Source organism: Caenorhabditis elegans, chromosome II (assembly GCF_000002985.6).
Source record: "Caenorhabditis elegans chromosome II".
Lineage (NCBI taxonomy): Eukaryota > Metazoa > Nematoda > Chromadorea > Rhabditida > Rhabditidae > Caenorhabditis > Caenorhabditis elegans.
This window is the reverse complement of record NC_003280.10, coordinates 2,801,188-2,822,761: the sequence shown is the minus strand read 5'-3', so window position 1 is coordinate 2,822,761 and position 21,574 is coordinate 2,801,188. Positions and strand designations below refer to the sequence as shown.

General features: G+C 35.6%; 4 protein-coding genes and 3 non-coding genes across 7 annotated transcripts; 4 read left to right on the top strand and 3 right to left on the bottom strand.

Annotated features, from left to right (window-relative positions):
- Nucleotides 1–226: 226 nt before the first annotated feature.
- Nucleotides 227–3,327, top strand: fut-4 (Fucosyltransferase; the record flags this gene model as incomplete). The annotated part of the gene is made up of 7 exons (NM_061971.5): nucleotides 227–388; nucleotides 1,085–1,221; nucleotides 1,268–1,351; nucleotides 1,394–1,496; nucleotides 1,548–1,631; nucleotides 2,488–2,962; nucleotides 3,165–3,327. Exons 1-7 carry the CDS (start codon nucleotides 286–288, stop codon nucleotides 3,325–3,327), a joined length of 1,149 nt encoding a protein of 382 aa, NP_494372.2. The 5' UTR covers nucleotides 227–285.
- A 259-nt stretch (nucleotides 3,328–3,586) lies between these two features.
- Nucleotides 3,587–5,786, bottom strand: set-13 (SET domain-containing protein; the record flags this gene model as incomplete). The annotated part of the gene is made up of 8 exons (NM_061970.2): nucleotides 3,587–3,915; nucleotides 4,113–4,210; nucleotides 4,285–4,451; nucleotides 4,502–4,632; nucleotides 5,003–5,073; nucleotides 5,123–5,227; nucleotides 5,292–5,474; nucleotides 5,610–5,786. 8 exons carry the CDS (start codon nucleotides 5,784–5,786, stop codon nucleotides 3,639–3,641), a joined length of 1,209 nt encoding a protein of 402 aa, NP_494371.1. The 3' UTR covers nucleotides 3,587–3,638.
- A 1,431-nt stretch (nucleotides 5,787–7,217) lies between these two features.
- On the top strand, nucleotides 7,218–9,944 carry K12H6.2 (Ig-like domain-containing protein). Its single transcript, NM_061969.4, has 8 exons — nucleotides 7,218–7,290; nucleotides 7,994–8,124; nucleotides 8,347–8,466; nucleotides 8,615–8,759; nucleotides 8,911–9,001; nucleotides 9,279–9,468; nucleotides 9,595–9,651; nucleotides 9,705–9,944. The coding sequence occupies exons 2-8, from the start codon at nucleotides 7,997–7,999 to the stop codon at nucleotides 9,802–9,804; spliced, it is 831 nt and encodes a 276-aa protein (NP_494370.2). The 5' UTR covers nucleotides 7,218–7,290; nucleotides 7,994–7,996; the 3' UTR covers nucleotides 9,805–9,944.
- Nucleotides 9,902–14,606, bottom strand: K12H6.12 (C2H2-type domain-containing protein). The gene is made up of 8 exons (NM_061968.5): nucleotides 14,528–14,606; nucleotides 12,893–12,968; nucleotides 12,569–12,700; nucleotides 12,094–12,375; nucleotides 11,646–11,936; nucleotides 10,755–10,928; nucleotides 10,202–10,328; nucleotides 9,902–10,096 (listed from the first exon to the last, which is right to left on the bottom strand). The coding sequence occupies exons 1-8, from the start codon at nucleotides 14,593–14,595 to the stop codon at nucleotides 9,933–9,935; spliced, it is 1,314 nt and encodes a 437-aa protein (NP_494369.2). The 5' UTR covers nucleotides 14,596–14,606; the 3' UTR covers nucleotides 9,902–9,932.
- On the bottom strand, nucleotides 11,306–11,359 carry K12H6.15. Its single transcript, NR_050909.1, has one exon. It is a non-coding gene; the product is annotated as an Unclassified non-coding RNA K12H6.15 (non-coding RNA).
- Nucleotides 11,306–11,359, top strand: K12H6.14. Its single transcript, NR_050910.1, has one exon. It is a non-coding gene; the product is annotated as an Unclassified non-coding RNA K12H6.14 (non-coding RNA).
- K12H6.13 lies at nucleotides 12,708–12,758 on the top strand. Its single transcript, NR_050908.1, has one exon. It is a non-coding gene; the product is annotated as an Unclassified non-coding RNA K12H6.13 (non-coding RNA).
- Nucleotides 14,607–21,574: the final 6,968 nt, after the last annotated feature.

Here is a 21,574-nt window from a genome sequence, read left to right as displayed (position 1 = left end):
GAAAAAACATTAAAATTGAAAAAAAAAATTTTGACAAAAAAATTTTTTTTTTTTTTCAAAAATTTTTTAAAAAAGTTTTTTGCATTTTCCATTTTAACAAACTTAGCAGTCATAACACGTAAAATTTTACCAAAACACACCAAAAACTAAGCCTAATCTCTCTGTTTTTTTGGTTCTTTTCGTTCAATATTTCAGTGATCGGTCTCCGTACACCCGTGTGAGTAATGTTGTTATTTCCGCTTTTTTCACATTTACAAACATTTTTCGTCATATATTCCAACTAGCATGTCTTCGACAAGTGGCAATTTCTGGAAATTTCTGGTTATTTTTGGAGTTTACGCTGTAGTTATACTGACTTTTTGGCAATTTTTTTATTCGGCCGATTTTCGTAAGTTATATTTTGATAAAATTTCCTCAAAAGTCCAAAAAGTTGTGCAAAATTCAAAAAAAAAATTAAAAATTCAAATTTTGGCTTAAAATGTCCAAGTGGCGCAGTGGGATTTTCGAAGAGTTCCAATCAGAAGGTTCGGGGTTCGACCCCAGATGTGGTCGAATATTTTTTGTTTTATGCGAGGAACGTAGGAAAGCTGCGTAAGTTGGAAAAATACCAGCTTTGTTCAAAAAAAAATTAAATGGCGCAGTGGGATTTTTTACAAGTTTGGAGAACAAGGTCACCGGTTCGATCTCCACGCAGGTAGAATATTTTTGTTATGGTGTAATCTATCAGAAAATATTCCAAAATTTCTGAAAAATAGTTCCAAATTGAAACAACTCCAATTATTGGGCTCAACTATTCGAGTGGTGCAGTGGCATTTTTGATATATTCGGCTCGGAAGGTCCTAGGTTCAAACCCAGTGTGGGCCAAACATTTTTCTCTTGCTTTAATTCACCAGAAAATATTCCAAATTTATTGAAAAGTGGTTCCAAATTGAAAAACTTCAATTTTGGGATCAAATGGTCGAGTTTCGCAGTGCGATTTTTGACAACTTCGGAGCAGAAGGTCACGGGTTCAATCCCCACATAAGTCAAATATTTTTTATTTACTTTAAATATGACGGAAACCAGTTTCAAATTCCATTTCCAGTCTCCAAATTCCTCCAACTCAGCGGCCCCTCGGAATTCTCTGTACCGCGCAAAAATGTGACCATCTACGTGGCAACCACTTATTATGGAGACCCCATAGACGCAGAAATGGCATTTCTGACTTGCCCGGAGCTGAAAGTAGGTCGCAGGAAAAAAAATTTCAGAAAAATATCGCAATTTTCAGAAATTTTGTAGAGTTACACGGAATTTTTCCGAGGCTTCAACTTCTGATGCGCTGCTTTTTCATAGTAGGAACTTTTTTGAAGCAGTGAGTTTTTTGAGATAAATTAAGTAAAATCAAAGTTTTTAGGTCAAAATTCTCCCAAATCTCAAAAAATTGCGAAAACCCAATGTTCCATGGATTTTATGGAACATTGAGAGCCCGAGCCATGAGCAGCTTCCAACCGAAAAAAGTGAGCAAAAAGTGACAAAATGACATAGAGATTGGATAAAATTTTTCTCAGATTTGTTCAATTGGACAATGACGTATCGCCGGGATGCAGATCTATGGGCACCATATGGGTACATGGAGAAGATGGATGTGCCAGGTAGGTAGGTAGGTAGGTACCATGGATAGGTGCCATTGGTAGGTATCATAGGTAGGCATCAGAGGTAGGTATCATAGGTAGGTAGGTAGGTAGGTACCATGGATAGGTGTCATAGGTAGGTATCATAGGTAGTGACTATAGATAGGAACCATAGGTAGCCATTAGAGATAGGTATTTAACTTAGGTAGGTGTCATAGGTAGGCACCACAGGTAGGTAGGTACAATAGGTAGGCACCAAACGTTGTAGGTAGGTCACAGGCAGGTATCATTGATAGGCGCCATTGGTAGGTACCATAGGTAGGCACTATAGATACCATAGGCTATTAGGTAGATACCATAGGTAGGCACCATAGGTAGGCACCATAAATAGGAACCATAACTAGGTACCATAGGTGGGCATTATAAGTAGTTATTATATTTAGAAAGGTACTTAACTTAGGCAGGTGTCATAGATAGGCATCATAGGTAGGTAGGCAGTTCAGGTAGGTACCATAGGTAGTTACCATAGGTAGGCACCAATGGTAGGAGCTGTAGGTAGGCACCATAGGTAGGCGTCCTAGGTACCATAGGTAGGCAGGCACCATAGGTAGGTACCATAGGCAGGTACCATAGGTAGGTGATGTAGATAGGCATTATAGGTAGGCACCATAAGAAAGTACCGTAGGTAGGTGCCAACCCCCATTTTGGCGAATTTTGGAATGTTTTCAAAGCTTCCCACATTTTAAAAAAAATCATAAAAATATTTCCACCACTGCCGAGATTGAACCCATGACCCTCCAGGTTGAAGTTGTGCAGAATCCCACTGCGCCATTTGAACAAAAATTCATTTTTTAGAGTTTTCAAGCCAAATTTTCAGCCAAAATCGACGTCAACTCAATCTGGAGCCTCAAAACAAAGACTGCCACGTGGCTCGGCTCCAACTGCAACACCCCGAACAATCGAATCCAACTGATCGGGAAAATGATCCAGAAAGGCCTGGAAGCCGACGTTTGGGGAGCCTGTGGAGCCCCGCCGGGAGCCTGTATGGGAGTACAAAAACGGACGGAGCCCTGTGTCCGGGAGCTCATTGAGCCCTACAAGTTTTATTTAGCACTGGAAAATTCGAATTGTGTGGATTATGTCACTGAAAAGTTCTGGAAATCGCTGGGCGATCGAATGGCTGTGCCAATTGTGCTCCAGCGGGAAGTTGTGCGACAGCTCGGAGTCCCGGATCCCGCGTACATTTCTGTGGACGATTTTCAGAATCTGGAGGAGTTTGTGGATTTTGTGGAAAAGGTCGGGAGTGAAAAGGATTTTTATTTGAAATTTCACGAGTGGAGGAAGGATTATAGGTGAGAATTGGAGTTTAAAAATGTCTGAAAATGTCAGAAAATTCCTGAAAATCTCCAAAATGTCAGAAAATTTTGGAATTTTTTTTAGAAACTTTCTGAAAATTTCTGGAAAAATAACTGAAATTTTGTCAACATTTTAAAAAATTTTAACGGTCCGAAAATGTTCAAAAATGTCTGAAAATGATATTTCCCAAAATTTCAGGGTAATATTCGACAACGGGTTCTCAGGATGGTGCCGTTTATGTGAACGACTTCAGGATGAAAATTTAATTTTAGAAAATCGTAAATTTTATAAAAATGCAAATGAAAATTGGCAGGCAGCAGGAGTGTGTAATAATTCAATTGGAATGAAGTATTTGATATAGCTTTTTTTAAAGACTTTTAATCTTAAAACTGCTATAAATTAAAAAAAACCCTTTTTGTGAGTCAATCCAGAAAAAAATTGCAGCAGCCAGTGAGATGTCGGCTGCTATAATTTTTTTTTGGATTAACATACAAAAAAGTTGCCAACTACAAATATGTTTTACTTTTCACGCTGATTAATTTGTCAGTTGACAGTTTTTAACGAAAACGGTTACTTTTCGAGTTATGGTTGAACAAAGAACAAAATAAAATTTTTGAAAGGAAATACAGTATTTATTAGTTAATCATTATCAATTATCAATTATCAATCTTATTAGCGTACATTCTCCTTACCATCTAACTTTTTCACGCTTTTTTTCTTGCTCGGGGGCTCACTAGGGTCTCGAGAATTTTTCAGGATTCTTTTCACAGCGTTCTCCAGTTTCTTCACAGCTTCCTTCTTGCAAGCCTCGCAGAGACACTTATTACCCAGGAAGATCTCCTTATAACTGGGCCCGTAGTTAAACGTGAGCTCGGTTCCCGGCTTGATGATTTCCTTCGCAAACAGGACGATTTTCATGTCGGCTGGAGAAAAACCGCCTTGGAAAACTCTGAAAAAATAAATTCAATCTTTTTTTTGTTTTCACTGAATAGAGAATCAAATTCTGATAAATACGTTAGTTTGAAATTTCTTTCTATTTCTAACCGTTACAGAGATATAAGCGTTGAAAGTTTGGGCGCTCATATCTGAAAAAAATTTTCAACTACAAAATTGATCAGAATTCAATTTTACGTTGATTTAACTAACCTCCCAAGCTCCATGTTCGCTTTGCACCCATGGGAGAAAAACCTAGCACAATTGCCTCTGTTCAGCGGGTTGATCCAGGCTTTTGATCGATACGCGCTCTGAAATTTTTAAATTTTTCAAAATTTTCCTAAGTTTTTCAAAATTTTTCAAAACTCTAACCCCATTCACTCACCCACAAAATCTTTTTATACTTGGAGCTAAGATTTTCCTCCTTACTAAAGAAATCACAAAGCTTCGTTTCATTGTTATAAAGCATTATGGAATATTGCTCAATATCTGCGTTGCTCTTTATCGCTAGGTAATCTGTAATTTCTCCAGAAAACTCCAGAACGGGGGATCCTGAAAATATTAAAAATTTGATAGTTTCCAGATAATTTATTAGGTATTACCTTTCTTGATAACCCTCGCGGAGTAGACGCAGAAACCTTTTCCGTCGGTCCTTGTGATCTTGAATTTCTTTGCCGGGTCTTCGCAAATGTCTTGAAGAGCGTTCAAATTGCATTGTCCTTTGCATCCGCAGCTGGAAATGTTCAAGGTACTGTATCTCAGCAATAGTGAGAGCTATCAAAAAGTTTTCAACTAACAAAATGTTTAAAATAAAATTCTGAGTAGTTGTCTAGTTGGAAGTTTTTTGCTAGCTAAAGCGGTTCTCGAGTTATAGTCCTTTAAAGTTAGGCCTGCGCAAAAGACCTAGAGAGAAGGAAAGGGGAGAGGCCAGACATGCAGACGCTCTCGCCGCCTGCGTCTCCTCTCTCAACCTCCAAACTTCAAAGTGCTGTATCTCCGCAACCATTAAAGCTTTCAAAAAACTTCCAACTAACAAAATTATCTGCATAGAATATTCTACACGTAAAATGTAACATTTTGTTAAAATTTAACTTTTAACTCACCTCCCCGAGCACGCAAACATCGGTCGATCCCAATACATAGTGTCGACGGTTTTCACAGGCTTCCCTCGGGTCTGAAGCCAAACTATTAGAATTTTTACTCTACTTACAATAAATTCATACCAAAATATCGCTCCCAAAGTGCTCGCGGAGCCTTGAAGCCGTCTGGAAGCAGCGGCACGCTGGATTGGTGGAGCAGTCTTGGCCTGGCCTGCAGCCACAGGTTACCTGAAATATTTTGCTTATCTAGCTTGGATTGGCATAAAAAATCACAAAAATTCCAATAACTTACCTTATTCTCGATTTTCATTCCCTCTCTGATAGCTGCGATGGTGCTCTTATTCACCCGCTCCCCCAATACATTTCCCCAAATCGATTCAAATTTCGATGTCGAGGGCCACATGGAGTGGTCATTTTGGGCCTTGTCGGCCATGTTGGAGGTCATTCGGATTACTGGGCCTTTGGTGACAGGAATCTGGAAATTTTTTGGAATTTGGTTAGGCTTAGGCGTAGGCTTAGGCGTAGGCTTAGGCTTAGGCTTGGCCTTAGAATTAGGCTTAGGTTTAGGCTTAGACTTAGGACTAGGCTTAGGCTTACAAAGGAGGCTTACCAGTGGAGCCTCTTCAGTTTTCGGCTGGGTCTTGGTGCTGATAGCATTGGAACTGGAACTGGATCTCAAGGTGCGGGAGCTCATTTTGCTGGAAAAAATTAGGCTAGTCGGTGATATATTTGAATCGGTAAAAGTTGTCAACCGGCCAAGAAAAATCGATTTTTGGCAGCTAGCCATAAAGTAGGAGGGAAAATTTAGGCTACAGACAGACTGGTATAACTAAAAAACTAGGGTAGGTAGAAAAATTTTTTTACTGACAAAGTGAAGAAAATAAAATTTGCTACATTTTCCTAGTTGACAAATTTTTTGTACCTTACCTGGCACATGAGTTATAAGGGATTTTTGACAGAAGGAGAAAAAAGGGAAGAAAAAAAGTTTGACCCACGTTTGGAGACCTATATCTTTGCCGGTGACTAAGTTTTTGAAAAGTTTTAAAATTTCAGATTAGCCTACATAAAATTTCCTACATTTTGTTAGTTGACCACTTTTTTCTATATAAACTGGCAAAGGAGCTAGGCGGGTTTCAAAGAAATAGAGAGTGGGGAAAGGGTGGGCTAACCAGTGTTTCGAAGCCTATAACTCGGTTGGCAGCAAAAGTTGTAAAAAGTGGTCAACTAACAAAATAATCTACGTAAACTTTGCTACAATTTGTTAGTTGACAACTTTTTTGCACCACATACCAGAAAAAAGTTACACTGCTTTGTAAATGTCAACTTTTTTTTGCGAAAAAAAAATTGTAGTATAAAATGGTCGAGTAGCAATAAATTGAAAACTTGAGTTATGTTAATATTATTAAAGCACAAATGGTAAAACTTAAACAAAATTAAAAGAAACTCAAAAAACAGTAGATAAAAAGTGACTGCCAAGTCAGACAAGGAGTTCTAGGAAGAGACCGCGGGGGGAGAGAATGAGCACATTGTTATGCACACCTGTAGGTTGCGCAACAGGAGACATTGATCGAATGCACAGTTACAATAAGGAAAAAGGTTAGTTAGGGTTTTGGGAAACAAATTTAAGACAACTTTTCCAAATTTGTTTACTTAAAAAAATATTTGAAATTTTCAAATTCGTGGTGCTCTCTACAGGTACATGATACAAAAAAGTTGTCAATTGAAAAAATGTAGCAAATTTTCTGTAGATTATTGTGTATGTTATCAGACTTTACTAATTTTGCTGCGAGGTAAGACCCCCCTCTAAAACAAGCCAAACTTTTCAGCACTTAACAATTTTTTTTCGAAAAAAAAGTTGACATTTTCAAAGTTGTATAACTTTTTACAGGTAAATGGTACAAGAAAGTTATCAACTAACAAAATGTAGCAAATTTTCTGTAGATTATTTTGCTAATAGAAAGTTTTTTGAAAAACTCAGTTTCCGCGGAGATATGAACCTTTAAACTCAACAACTGTCATGTGGCTTATTGCGTAATCGGTGTACTTGTCTCTTTTTCCCAAAACTCCTGCTGCACCAATTCTCACCCCATGTTGCCCCAACATGTATGTGAGAAATACCGTTTATCGATTAGATTTCCTGCATAAAATTTGCTTACACGGGACACCAACCATAGCAGACGTCATCAGCCAGAATGATTCCACTTTTCAGGAGCCTGTAAGATGTCGGCCGCTTCATAACTCCAATTTTTGAGTTGACAAGTATTTAAAAAATCATTGAATTCAGGTTTTTAGTAAGTTTTAATTTTTTAATTTTCTTTCAAAATATTCGAAATTTTTTTAATTTGTTTTCACCGAATTTGTATTTAAGCTTGTTAAATTATCTATAATTTTAACTTTTAATTCCAAAAACAATCTTTTCATACATTATTCTTTCAGATGTCTTGTAAAATTTCCAGAAATTCCAGTTTCTCCATTGAAAATGGCTTCGAAATCACAAAAAATCAATAAATTGTTCTCGTCGACTACTGTAGCTGTGAAAGTGTGCAGCAGTACGCAACGGTGAACCGCACACCGTAGCGTGTAATTTTTTTTTTTAATTTAAATTGTTTTTCACAAATTTTATTTGTTTTTCCACTAATTTTTCCATGTAATATATGATTTTTTATCAAAAAATTTCAGAAAATGTAGTTTTTCCTTAAAAATGGCAATAGAATATGCTAAAAATTTTGTTTTGTTACCTTTTCGGTGAATTTCCCAATTTAAAATGGAAAAAGCAACAAATTTAGGTGATTGCTCAAATTTTCAACAGAAAAATGTGCAAATTGACATATAAAATCGATAAAATCCCATAAAATTAACGAGATTTTGGCCTAAAAGTGCAAATTTCCGCTGTTTCGGTCAGCCGCCTGGCAAATTTCTAAATTTTTTGTGTAATCTTCTTAAAATGTGGCCAAATATTATTAAAGAATTTAAAAATCTACCAAAAATTTCCAGAAAATGCTGAAAACCACGTGGATTTCACTGATTTTTTGGATTTTTCTGCCGAAAATCGCGTCTACCGTAGCGATTCAGGACCCGGCATTCGATGACTATGATAATTGGCTACAGAAGCATCGGAGCATAATGTTAGTGAAAATATTAGCAAAAAGTTATATAAAAATCGATAATTTAAAAAAATATTTTTTTTTTTTTAAATTGAAAATTTTTTTTTTTCGAAAATTAAAAAAAAAAAAAAAATTTTTGAAATTTTTATCTAAAACTCTTCAAACTTACTAAAAATTCGAATTTTTCTCATTAGAGCACATTTGCAAACCGCAAAAGTTCAAAAAAAAAAAGCCAATTTCCAGAATGATGAAGGACCTGCCGACGGGCGTTAATTACACTTGGCGCAACTATTTCAACAGTTGGAATTTGGATTATGATCTGGAAATGGCAAAGAGGGAATTGTCAAATGAAACTGCTAAAAAGTAAATTTTTAGAAAAAAAAAATAATTAAAAAAAAAAAAAAAAAATTTCCCAAAATTTTTTTTTCACATTTTCATCTCAAAATCCTATCAAAAAAGCAAATTCCATCATATTTTTCAATAAATTCCCTCAAATTCCCACCTTTTTCAGCATCGAAAACCAGCTTCCACCTACCATGCCCCTCAGATATGTGATCCTTCTCTACGTCTCCCTAACTGCGAAACCATGTGAAAATGACCTAAAAAGTCAATTTCAGCTGTATTCAACGCGTACTTCAAAGGAGAATGACGATGAGGTGAAAATTTTAAGTTTTTGAAAAAAAATTTTTTTTTGAAATATTTGAAAAAATTTTTTTTTTGAAAATTTTGAAAATTGTTTAAAACAAGTTACTTAAATTTTTAGCTACCCAAAATATTATTTTTTCAACAAAAAACCCGCCTATTCAGACTCGAGTCACCTGGGAATGGGAGTACTGTGGCTCTGACGTCATCAAGCAGTGGTGTGATAAGGGAGATCGACTGTTTTTTGAGATGAATGGTGGGTTATATTTGAAAATTTGAGAAAAAATTGAGTAGAAAAATAAAATTTAATTAAAAAAAAATTTAAGAAAATTTGAAAAAAAATTTTTTTTTTTGGAAATTTTTTTTTTGGAATTTTTTTTTCAATTAAAAAAAATTTTTTTTGTTTACGTAAAAATCTACGTATTAAAATTTTTTTTGAAATAAATTTAAAAAAATTCCCACAAAAAAATCTAAAAAAGTTTTTAAGTTAAAAAACAATTTTTTTTAAAAAATTTCCAAAAAATTTTTTTCAGCGAATCTCATAATCGACGCCACCCTTCTTAGTGCAAATGCGACTTTCACTTGCCCATTTTCCCTTTATCACTTCACGACGGACCTGCTTTTCCAGAAAACCAGGGAATCCTGGAAGTTCTCCCGATTCTTCTATGCTACAGTTGGAGTGGTGTCTGCCGGGCTTGTGGCAGTGATTGCGGTGATTATAGTGTGAGTTGGGAAGTTTTAAGTAAGAAAAATTGAAAATTCGAGAAAAATCGATTTGAAACAATTTTTAAAAAATTAAAAAAAAAATTTTTTTTTTGAAATTTTTTTTTCTAAAAATTTTTTTTTCAGCGTCGCCTGCGAGAAACAACACCGAAAAATCAGCAAAATGGCTCATTGGCCTAAAAAGTTTGTAAAATCCAAAAAAAAAATTCGAAAACTATCGATTTTTCCAATTTCAGCTCGCATTTCGTCTCCGATGACTACTACAGCATCACCGGACCCGATGATAGCGTCGAAGTTGTTGTAATGGAGCAAGAATGTGCTCCGATTCAGAAATAATTTGAAGTTTTAGTATTTTAAAAAGTTTTAGAAAAAATTTTTTTTTTTTTTGAAAATTTTTTTTGTTAATTTTTTATTTCATAGTTTGTTGTCACTTGTTTTGTTAGTTTTATCATAAATAAATCCCATCATTCAATAATTATCACAGGCTCCTCGACTAGCGACATTTTCTTCTTTTTCAGCTTCATCTTTTGCTCCAAATGCTCCGAATTTCGTTTTCGCACGAAATTTCTGATAATTGCTCCATTTTCAACGAGTTTTGCACATTCGAGCTCTTCATTGCATTCGGGGACTGAAAATTTGAAAATTTGAAAAAAAAATTCGAAAAATTAAAAAAAAAATTTTTTTTTTTTGAAAATTTGAATTTCCCGCTCAAATTTTAAATATCCTTACTCACCCACATCCCCCAAATCCTTAAAATAATATCTGAGAAATAATTTCCATTCGTTTTTCTTCGTTGCAGACACTTGGATTTTGTAGGCGTTTTCCGGGTGTCGGACGCAAATATGTTGGCGGACTTTCCACTGAAAATGTGTTCACTAGAGCGCGATTGCATACCTGGTTTTTGTTTGGTCGAAAAATATCGATTTTCAGCTGAGTTATGGCGATTTGAAGTTGGTGGCCTAACTTTTGCAAGTTGGGAATTCTAGGCCACCAATTGTTAAGTACCCCAAAAAGTTGCGCTACAAAATTGGCTACATTTTAGCATCAAGAACAATGGAAAATATTGATTTTCAGCTGAGTAACGGCGATTTGAAGTTGGTGGCCTAACTTTTGCAAGTTGGGATTTCTAGGCCACCAATTGTTAAGTACCCCAAAAAGTAGCGTTACATAATTCGCTACATCTTGGCACTAAAAACATAGGAAAATATCGATTTTCAGCTGAATTACAGAAATTTAAAGTTGGTGGCCTAACTTTTGCAAATCGAGATTTCTAGGCCACCGCTTACCTGGACCGCATTTTTGTATCCACACTCATCACATTTCCATGGAACACACTGGAAGGAGTGTTTGGTACTCAAATGACTGATTAGTGGTCCTGCCGTGAGATTTTCAGCGCCCAGAACACACTGAACATCTTGACGACATTCGTAACAGTGGTAGGTTTTCAAGTTGGTGATTGTCTGCAATTTTAGGAAATTAGAAGGAAAGTGCACGAGTTTTTGAACCAAAATGTTTTTTTCAGAACGGAAAAATATGAACTTTAAGCCAAGTTATGGTTGATTGAATTTGGTGGCCGAACTGTGGATTTCTAGGCCACCAATCGGTCTGTACTCAAAAAAAAATGCGCTAAACAAATGCCATGAAGTTAATGTAAAAATCACAGAAAAATCTTGATTTTTCACAAAGATAGAAATATTTTGAGTTGATAACCTAACTTTTGCAAATTTTAAATTTCTAGGTCATCAAACGTTAACTAGGCCAAAAAAATGCGCAATGTTAATGGCATCACAGAAGTTCAAAAATTAATTTGAAATATAGATTTTCCGCAAAGTTATAGGCATTTGAAGTTGATGGCCTAACTTTTGCAAACTTGGATTTCTAGGCCACCAAACGTTAAGTAGGGCAAAAAGATGCGCAAAGCCAGTAGCATCATAGTTACGTTAAAATCACTGAAAAATCTTGATTTTCCGCAAAGTTATAGGCATTTGAAGTTGGTGGACTAACTTTTGCAAACTTGGATTTCTAGGCCAATAAACGTTAAGCAGGCCGAAAAGATGCACAACGCCAGTAGCATCATAGTTATGTTAAAAATAACCTAATGCGACGAGTTTCAAGAAAGCAATGCCAATATAAAGTTAATGGCCGAAATTTAGATTTCTAGACCACGTGACTATTACCTGTTCCTTTCCTCTGATTGCTTTCCTAATTGGAATCACGTGAACATTACAATCGAGTGGCTGAGGTGTCATGGAACTGGGCTCCCGGCTCGGGCGGCTCCGATTTTCCTGCCGCTGCTTCGAATTCTCCACATTCCGAGCAGTTTGCGCGGCCCGAACCAACTCCATTTGCTCATGGTACGTTGGAAAACACTGCTCAACCATTTTGTTAAATTGCGGCTGAAAATTCTTCTGATTCAGCTTCGGTGGCACGTTGAGAAGGTTGTGTTGTTGTCTCACGTGGGCGGTCACCTGGAAAACTGCTGTAACTTTTGATTGGCGGGAGATAGGAAAATGCTTTCAACTGACAAAATGTAGAAAATTAAATTTGCTACAAGTTATTAGTTGAAAACTTTTTGATAACTTTAAAATTGGCTGAGATATACGGGTTTGAAAATCAATAACTCACCTTAGTAGAAGCATTACTCGCAAATGTGCACTCAGTACATTGAAATTGCCTCATATTAATATTCAAATGACTTTTCATGTGCTTCGCCACATGATTATAATTCGTGATAAGTATCGGCTCCACCTGGGGACCACACATTTGGCACCTCAGGTATTCTTCTACCAATGGGTGCTCTTTTTTCCGCGGAGCTGCTCTGGAGGAAGCCGGGGAGATTCTTTCAGCAGCTGGAGTGTCAGGAGTCGAGTAGAGGCTGCTGAGAAGCTGTGTGAATGGGGTGACTTGCTGAAAATTAAAAAAAAAAAACGAATTTTGTGCCTACGTGCCTACGTGCCTACGTGCCTACGTGCCTAGGTTCCTACGTGCCTACATGTCTTCAAATTTGAGCTAGAAACTTCTAGTTTTTTGTGTTTTGGCCGAAATTTTGCGAGGATTTCGAATCTGAAATTTATAATTTTTTCAGAACATTTTTAATTACCTGTTGCTGTGGTGAAGCTGGAACATTTGAGGTGCCATTGGAAAGTCCATTTTGAGTTTTCATGAGCTCTTGGACCATTGGATGATGCACCAAACTGTCGAAAAAACTGACATCTTTAATGCCAAGACCGAACTGAAACAGTTTTTGGAATTTTTGAAAATATAATTTTATTTTTCGAGAAAAAAAAATTTTCAAAAAAAATTTTTGGAAAAATTAAAAAAACTTTTTTTTTCTAATATTTTTCGAAAATTTTTTATTCAATTTTTTATAAGTTTGTAAATGTTATTTTAGGTGTTTTCTCTAAAACTTCATGTAAAAACTTACCAAATGCTTCGTCAAATTAAGAGCACTTGAGCCATTGTTCTCCTCCATACTGATTACGGCAAATTTGGGATTTGAACTGGAAATACTTATTTTTCAGTTAAAAAAAAATTTAACGATTTTTTAAATCAAGTAACAATTTTAGGCTTAAAATTTTTTCAAAAAGTCAGAAAAAAATTTCAAAGAAAAAACATTTTTTTGGAAAAAAATTCAAAAAGTAAAATTTTTTCTCTAAAACTATATTTTTTCATCAAACAATTCCGGAGTTCACAATTGAAGATATTCGGTACAAAATAGAGGGTATGGGAAAAGTGAGAGACGCAGAGAAATTGGGGGAAAAAGTTCAGTTAGCACAACTGTTCCAGTGGTGGGAAATTGATGGGAAAATGATAAGAAATGCGAACTTTCTGATGGGGGGAAATGTCAGTTTTCTTGGAAATATTGAAAAAAAAACTTCAAATTAAAAAAGGGGAAAAATGGAAAAAAAATTTTAATTGGGAAAAAAAATTTTCAATTTTTTTTTCAAAATTTTTTTTTAATTCAGAAATCAGAAATTTTCAATTATTACGGTCTTTACAGTTTCATTAAAATTAAATTTAATGTTTAATAAACATTACTTGCGCTTTCTAAACGGTTCTACGAATTTTAAAAAAAGTTTTAAAAAATTTTACCAAAAAAAACTTTAAACCTTTCTATCTCCGCAGCCACCTGACCTATCAAAAAACTTTCAACTATCAAAATATTGCTCATAAAATTTCCAACAAAATCTTTGTTGGCACCTTCTCCGTATCTCCTCTCTGGACAAAGATACGGAGCCTTGAAGAAGATAATCTCCCCCCTCACACCTAACGTGAAAACAATAGTAATACTTACATGTACTCTCTTTCCATTTCTCGGGATAAATTACCATGGTTACACCTACTTGAGACAGGTCATTTGTAGTCATGGAAGAAGTACACAAAATTTCCCACGAGAAATTTGGTGAATTTGTGGGAAATTTTGACTAGGAGGGGGACTTTAGTTTCGAAATATTAAAAGCTTTTTAAAATTTATTCTAGTATGTGTAAAACTTGATGCTGATCATTTAGTCTTTTTGAAATTTTTAAAAACTTGTAACGGCTGCAGAGTTACAGGCGTTCCAAGTTTGGACGCGAGAGAGCGTGGGGGGAGGGGAGACGCAGGGTACGCACCTGCGTCTCCCCCTCCTCCACGCTCTTTCACGCGCAAACGTTGAACGCGTGTATCTCTAGAACGGTTAGAGATAGAGAAAAACTTAAAACTGAAGAAATGCTTAGAATCAAATTTTGCGTCGAATGAATGTAGTTTTGAAGTATAAATTTTTAGCTTAAAGTATTTTTTAATTCTTGAAATTTTGAAAGTTTTAAGCAGCGATGATTTGTGAATTTCCCTCCTTTCTTAGACGTATTTTTTTAGATATAGATACAAAAATTAGTTTTATTGAAGTTAGGTAACTCTCACACCGGGGTTATCTTAGCTTCAAACCCTTATAACTCTACAACCTCCACAGCTACCAAAAATTATTTGCCAACTAACAAAATGTAGCAAAATTTCCGCTCTACATTTTCACAGTTATCAAATTTTCTGTATCTCGTCTAGTTTTCGAGAAAATCCGCTTACCGAAATAAGTCATCAAGCCGGTACTCCCCATTGACCGCCTCTCCAGGTATTCGGTGTCGTCTTGGCATTTTTTCTCTGAAAAAATCTCGTTCGAAGCCTAGAAAAAACCAAATTTAAAGAAGAAAATGAAAAAAAAATTCTAGAAATTCTGACGTAGATTACTGTAACAGTAGTCTCAAAAACCTAAAAACCACCTCACCTCTTCAAAGAAAAGGAATGTGAGCCGCGCTCCCCCCTTCCGTCTCTACGACTGTCTGCGTCTCTTCGGTTGGTTCGTTCTCTCAGGTGGCTCAGCCATTTGTGGTGTGGAAATGAGCACTGTCAGAAGATTTGTCTCTGCTTCTATGTCGTGCCCTCCGGCGTTCGTGTACTATCTCGCCGCTTGGCTACATTTCTTTTTATCTCTCGACACTATCCAGTGTACAATAAGGGGTTCAGGTGACAAGAGACGTGTCTTGGGCAACGGAGGTGATCAGTTGTAGGTAAGGGTTGAGGGCCACGGGTTTTAGAAAGTTGCAGGAAATTGCAGAAAGTTGAACAGAAAATTGGAGAAAGTTGTCGGAAGTTGTAGAAAATTGGCAGAAAGTTATCGAAAATTGCCGAAACTTAACGTCCAAAAGGTCTAGAAAATTTACGAAAATTGGCCAAGGTTGCTGAAAGTTGCAGGAAATCACCGACATTCTCCGAAAGTTGCGGAAGTAGAAGAATTCTGGCTAAATTTTTAGGATAAAAATTGCTGAAACTTGCCAAAAGTTTTAGCTAAACGTGGACCGAAAATTGGGCGAAAATTAGCGAAAACTGCCAAAAAATTGCCAAAACCTACAAGAAAACGACAAAAATCGTTAAATGTGTATAAAGTTCACTTTGAAAAATAGTCGGAAATTGTAGAAAGTTGCAGAAATCTGCCAAATTATTTCAAAAGTAACAGAAAATTGATGATGGTTTTCACAAGGAAACGGAAAATTTAAAGGAGCTGCCGAGAATTGCCAAAAGTTGTCAAAATTGGAAGAAAGCTGATGAAAGTTGGCGGAAGTTGTCAAAAGCTGCAGAAAATTGCCACGAGTTGCTGAAAGTTGGCGAAAGTTGATGAAAATTGCCGGAAGTTGGCGAATTTTGGATTAAGCTGTCGAAAGTTGGAAAGGCAGAAATTTACCAAATTTTGTAGGACGCTGCCAAAAAATGTCGAAAGTTTGAGAGTTTTGCAAAAAAACAGCCGAATTTGGCCGAAGAAAAGTTGTCGAAAGCTTTTGAAAGTTAGAAGAAGCTTCTCCAATTTTGTAGGTTGTTGCCAAAATTTTTACAATTTTGCCAAAAGCAATAGAAATTTGTCAAAACTTCTACTACATTAACAGTTCAAAATTTGCTGAAATTTATCATTTTCCATTTTCCGCCCCTCCATTTTCCAAAACTAAACCAATTATTTTCCCAAAAGATCTCTGACAAATAGACTTTTACTTTTTTTTTGTTTCTTTTTACTCTCAATAGGTACAAAACCGATTTAAGATTTCTGGCACTCTCTCTAATTACCGTACTATTTCCTTGTTGCTCCCCGCCGTCGCGCCGATGAGCCGGTCAAATAGTACGGGGGTGCTCGGCGAGCAAAAATAATAGACAAAATTTTTTTAGGAACGTTTACTCGTTTACTTTGCGAATTTAAAAGTTTTAACTTTTTTTTTTTGGAAAGTTTTTCACATTGTTTATAATCTTTAGGACTTGTGATTTTGGCAATTTTGGGAATTTGGAAAATTGTAAAAATTTTTGAAATTTTCAGATTTTTGGCAAATTTTGGAGCTCGTTAACTTTCAACTACTTCAAATTTTTTCTGGAATTTTGGCAATTTCTTTTCTAATTTTAGCAATTTTTGTCAGTTTCTACAAGTTTTCGCCAACTTTCGCCAAATTTCTAGAGCTTTTGGCAAAACTGTAAATTTTGGAAGTCTGTAGGGTCTCTAAAGTCTCTATAGTCTGTATAGTGTCCTGCAGAATTGCAGAACTTTCTGCTAACTTTCCACAACTTTTCACAATTTTTCGCCGAATTTCGATATCTTTCGGCAATTTTCGCCAAATCTCGCAAATTTAACTTCCAATGTTTTTTGTCAACTTTCTGCCAATTTTCGCCAACTTACAGCAACTCTCGACAACTTTCAAATTTAATAAATTTCTATCAACTTTTGTCAAATTTATCCTACTCCAACTTCTGCCAATTTTGGCAACTTTCGCTTAACTTACTCCAATTTTCACCAACTTTTGCCAACTTCTGTTCAACTTCTTCAGCTTCAGCTAATTTCCGCCAACTTTCTGCCAAATTTCTGCCAATTTTAGCCAACTTTCACCAGCCTCCTTCAACTTTCTGCAAAACCCGGTTACATTCTCCCAACTAAAAAAATAGCATCTCCTTTCTTTTTTTTCCAACATTCTTCGTACCTATCCCCTTCCACACTGATCTATGTTATCTTATCACCTAGTGTCCCCCAAAAACCTTCTAGGGGTCTATCTCTCATCGATGACCTTTCATCTGCATTTAACCCCGCCGGCCGAAACAGTGCCCCATAAAAACTGTTTCCGGTGAACCATGAACTTTTCGTTGTTTGTATCAGCTTGCTTGTATTCCAGAAATAGAATTTTTGTGTAGCTGATAAGGAGCAGGGAAACAGAGGGGAATTCCTATTTTACGACCGGAAACTGACAAATTCGGTGCAAACTTTGTATAAAAGCACACTGATATCACGGGAGCACGGTTTTAGTTTGATTTCTGAATAGACTTTATTTGGAACTTTTTTCTCAGCAGTTTTTGGACAATAACTCAAAAATAGGCTTTGCTAGCGAAATTTTGTCATTTAGCAAAATATTCTCTGAGAAATTCTGCACATTTTAGTTTTTTGAAATTTGTTTCTACCTATAACGATTACAGAGATACAAGCGTTTGAAGTTTCGCGGCGAGAGAGTGTGAAGTGGGGGAGACGCAGGCGCGCACTCTGCGTCTCCCCCCTCTCCACGCTCTCTCGCCGCAAAACTTTGAACGCGTGTATCTCTGCAACCGTAAAGTTAACACCAAACAGTTAACACCAAACAAACAGTCTCCCACAAATCGCAACAAAGTTCTTCTGCCAAATTGGCATGCGACTGTCACCTCCCAACAACCACCTGATCTGAAAAATGTGGAGAGTGTGAAGAAGGATAGAGAGTTAGAGACAGAAATGTTTCGTTGACTACTACTAGATTTTTTTATTACTATCAAATTTTTTGTGTTGTGGTACGAGTGACCTTCTGTGGTAGATTTACACACTTTTTTGCAGAATTTTTTTTTGGTAACTTTGAAAAAAATTATGAAAAAAATCGGATTTTCATCTAATTTGGCTAGCAAACTCAACTTTAAAAAAAATTTTTACTTTTTCAAACTTTTGTAACTCGGCAGGTTTTATAGCTAGCAAAAATGTGCCAATTGAAAAAATATGGGAAAATATTTGGAGAAAATTTTTCCAGTTAAAAATTTTTGGATCGCTACAATGGCTTTTGAGATAATTTAGTTTAAAGAAAAAATTGAAAAAAAAATTCCAAAAAAAAATTTTTTTTTTTTTGATTTTTCGATATATTTTTTTAAAGTTTTTTTTTCAATCTACCTACAAAAATTTCAGTAGAAACTATTTTTTTTTAAATCATAAATAATTTTTTTTTGTACTTTTAAACCCCACGTGGTCTTCTCCCACTTTTCACTTTTCTTTTCCAAAAAAAAAAATTTTTTTTTAGTTTTCTCCCTCAATAGAGAGAAAAGAGAGGAAAATGTGCACATTTGCACAAAGAAAAAGAGTACGAGACGCAGAGATATTTGCAAAAGAAAAGAGAAATGGAGGGAAGCTGGAGCACACATGTTTAAGCCCGATGGAGCACTTTCTCTCTCCCGTCTTTTCAATTTCCTATACGTTTTTTCTGGTGGTTTTATTTGTTTTTGTTGTTTTTATTGAGTTTTTAAGATTTTTATGATTAAAATGAAGTAAAAATTAAAAAATTCGGAAAATTTTGAGCAGAAATCGATTTTTGAAAATAAAAATTCTTTTTTTTTTCCTATTTTATGTTCATTCTAACAGCATTTTTTTTCAATTAAAAAAAGATAAAATAGAGCTTGCGGAATTGTTTAATTTTTGGAGCTTTTTTTTTTTGAAAAAAAAGTTGAAAAAAAAAATTTTTTTGGAATTTTTTTTAATTTTCAAAGAATAACGTTGTTCTAACTATTTTTTTTCCAATTAAAAAAACATTGTTTTTTCAACAAAATTTGTTTAAAAGGGATCGAAAAGATTGAATAACTGAAAAAAATTCAAAATGGTTTTTTACACAATTCCAATGTTTTAAAACACCTGGCTTTTAGTAGGCTTTAAAGTTTTTAGACATTTTTTTTTGCAAAATATAGGAAATTTTTTGAACAATATTTTGTTTGTTTTGGATCCAAAAAATGCCAAAAGTATATTTAAATTTTTTATTAAAATTCAAATTTTAGAAACTTATTTGATTAATCTCGTATCATTTCTGTTTTGTTTATCTTCAAAAAACACGTCATAGTTCAGCAGCGAAATAACCTTCAAAAGTCACATTTTTCTCTATTTCGGAGATTTTTGTTGTAACTTCAGTGATCACTGATAAAATCTTCTACTAAAAAATATAATTCGAAAATTTATTTTTTTTAATTCAATCTTTTAGTTTTTCAGAGAAAAACCGACGCAAAATTAAATTCTAATCATTTTTGCATTTTGAAACTTTTTCCTATCATCAACGGCTGGTGAGATATACCCGTTTAAAGATTCCACGCTTGAGAGTGTAGAGGAGGGGAGACGCAGGCTGCGCGCCTGCGTCTCCTTCCCCTCCACACTCTCTCTCCCTCCTGGGCGCCTACTAACTTTAAACCCCCATAACTCTGCAGCCACTGGAGCTATTAAAAAGTTTCCAACTAACCAAATGTTTGAAATTTTACGCTGAGTATTTTTTCAGTTGACTAGTTTTTCATAGCTCTGCTCACTCCAAAGCTATGATGCAAAACGTAAAAAAAATAAAACAAAAAAGTATTTTTCCTGGTTGAATTTCCACTTTTGATTAATCATTGATCTCCTTTTCCCCAAACAGTCTCCACGCGCGGGCCACGTGTACAGTTGTATGTCTGAAGTATTTATATCACCAGTGATGTCTGTCCCCACCTCCATGTCTCTCATTTCACAACTTTTATTCGTTTTTTTTTCTCACCCCCAAAACATATTGAACCACATGAAACGAACCAAAATTTCTAGAGAAATAGTGTAAAAATCATGGAGAGCGCAGACGGAGAGGTGTCGTATGAAATGTAGATAGGTGATAGGCAGTGATAGGCAAGAAACAAAACTAGATGTGTTTCGCTAGATTATGCTGATTTTATTATCTTATCACAAGTGGCGGTGGGATCATCAGAACAGTTTTTTTTGTTTTTTTTTTCAATTTTATTTTGATCATAACTTTGCCAGTTTTAAAGATAACAAAAATTTGTCAATTAGTAAAATGATCAGCATAAAATTTTAAACATTTTGATAGTTGAAAGTTTTTTGATAGCTTAACTGGTTGCAGAGATACAGCGCCTTAAAGTTGGCGAGCGAGTCTGCCGTCTGCGTCTCCCCTCACCCCACGCTCTCTCTCACCGCGAACTTTAATTGCCTGTAACTCTGCAACGGTTAGAGATAAAGAGAAGGTTCCAAATGAAAATTTGTGTGGAATTTAATTTTCTGCTCGATAAAATTATTATTTTCAAGGAGAAAAAACAATTTCCATTTAATTTTTTCCGCATTCTCAATTTCCATTTGCAAGCTCATTATCTTAATTTTTATATCCTAATCCACAGTATATATAGGCTCGACAACATTCGGTCAATTCTTTGTCATGACGGCCTACTACCCTAGTGATTCCCAATGATTTATTGCGTGTTTTTGGCTTATAGTCTAGTACGGTCAACTGATAGATCAAATGACTACGTGATAGACATGCGGCCTAATTATTTATGGGGCATTATTTATAGAATACAGGGACGTTTTTCCAATAAAAAAAATTTTTTAAATTTAAATTTATCAAAAGTTATAGGCAAAATTCTGCGGAAAAAAATTTTGCACTTGTAAATTTTTTGAAAATACTAGTATTATTAAACGCAAAATTTAATTATGTGCAACTTTTCTCTTGGAACCGTTTTCCTAACTTTAACCATTGCAGAGTTATAAGCCTCCAAAGTTTGCGGCGAGAGAGCGTGGGCTGAGAGGAGACGCAGGCGGCTAGGCTGCCTGCTTCTCCCCTCCCCCTCTTTCTCTCGCCCCGCCATCTTTGAAGCGTGTATCTCTGCAACTAACAGAGCTATCAAAAAACTTTCAACTGAGAAAATGTTTCAAATTTTATGCTTATCATTTTGTTATTTGACTACTTTTTTCTAACTCTATTAGTTTTTGAGATATGACCCCGCGAACTTTGAAAATAAAATAAAATTTCCAAATTAGATCGACTAACATCATTTCCTATGCAAATCCTTGAAAATTGATGGTTTGATTTTCTTTTTTTTTGGAATTATCAGTTGACCTGATTCAGGAATTTCCGGTTTCAAAAGTATAATCCGATTATTTTGAAAAAAAATAGTTTTTTTTCCGATATTTCATCGTTTTCATATTTTACATACGAATTGGAACTTTTGACATGCGTTATTTGCCCACATGCCTACGTGCCTACGTGCCTACGTGCCTAGGTGCCTACGTGCCTACGTGCCTACGTGCCTACGTGCCTTCGCGCCTGAGTGCCTAGGTTTGTGGCCTTGGTGGATAGGTGCCTACGTGCCTATGTACTTGGTACTTCGGTGGCTAAGCACCTAGAAATTTTTGTGCCTACATGCCTACGTGCCTACGTGCCTACAAATTTCACTGGAAATTTCAAACTTGAGCTATAAACTTCTCGTTTTTTTTGTTCTGACCGAAATTTTGCAGGAATTTTGATTTTGAAATTTGTATAGGCGCGTAGGCATTTTGTAGGTGGGGTAGGCAGGCGTTTTGAAAATTCTTGT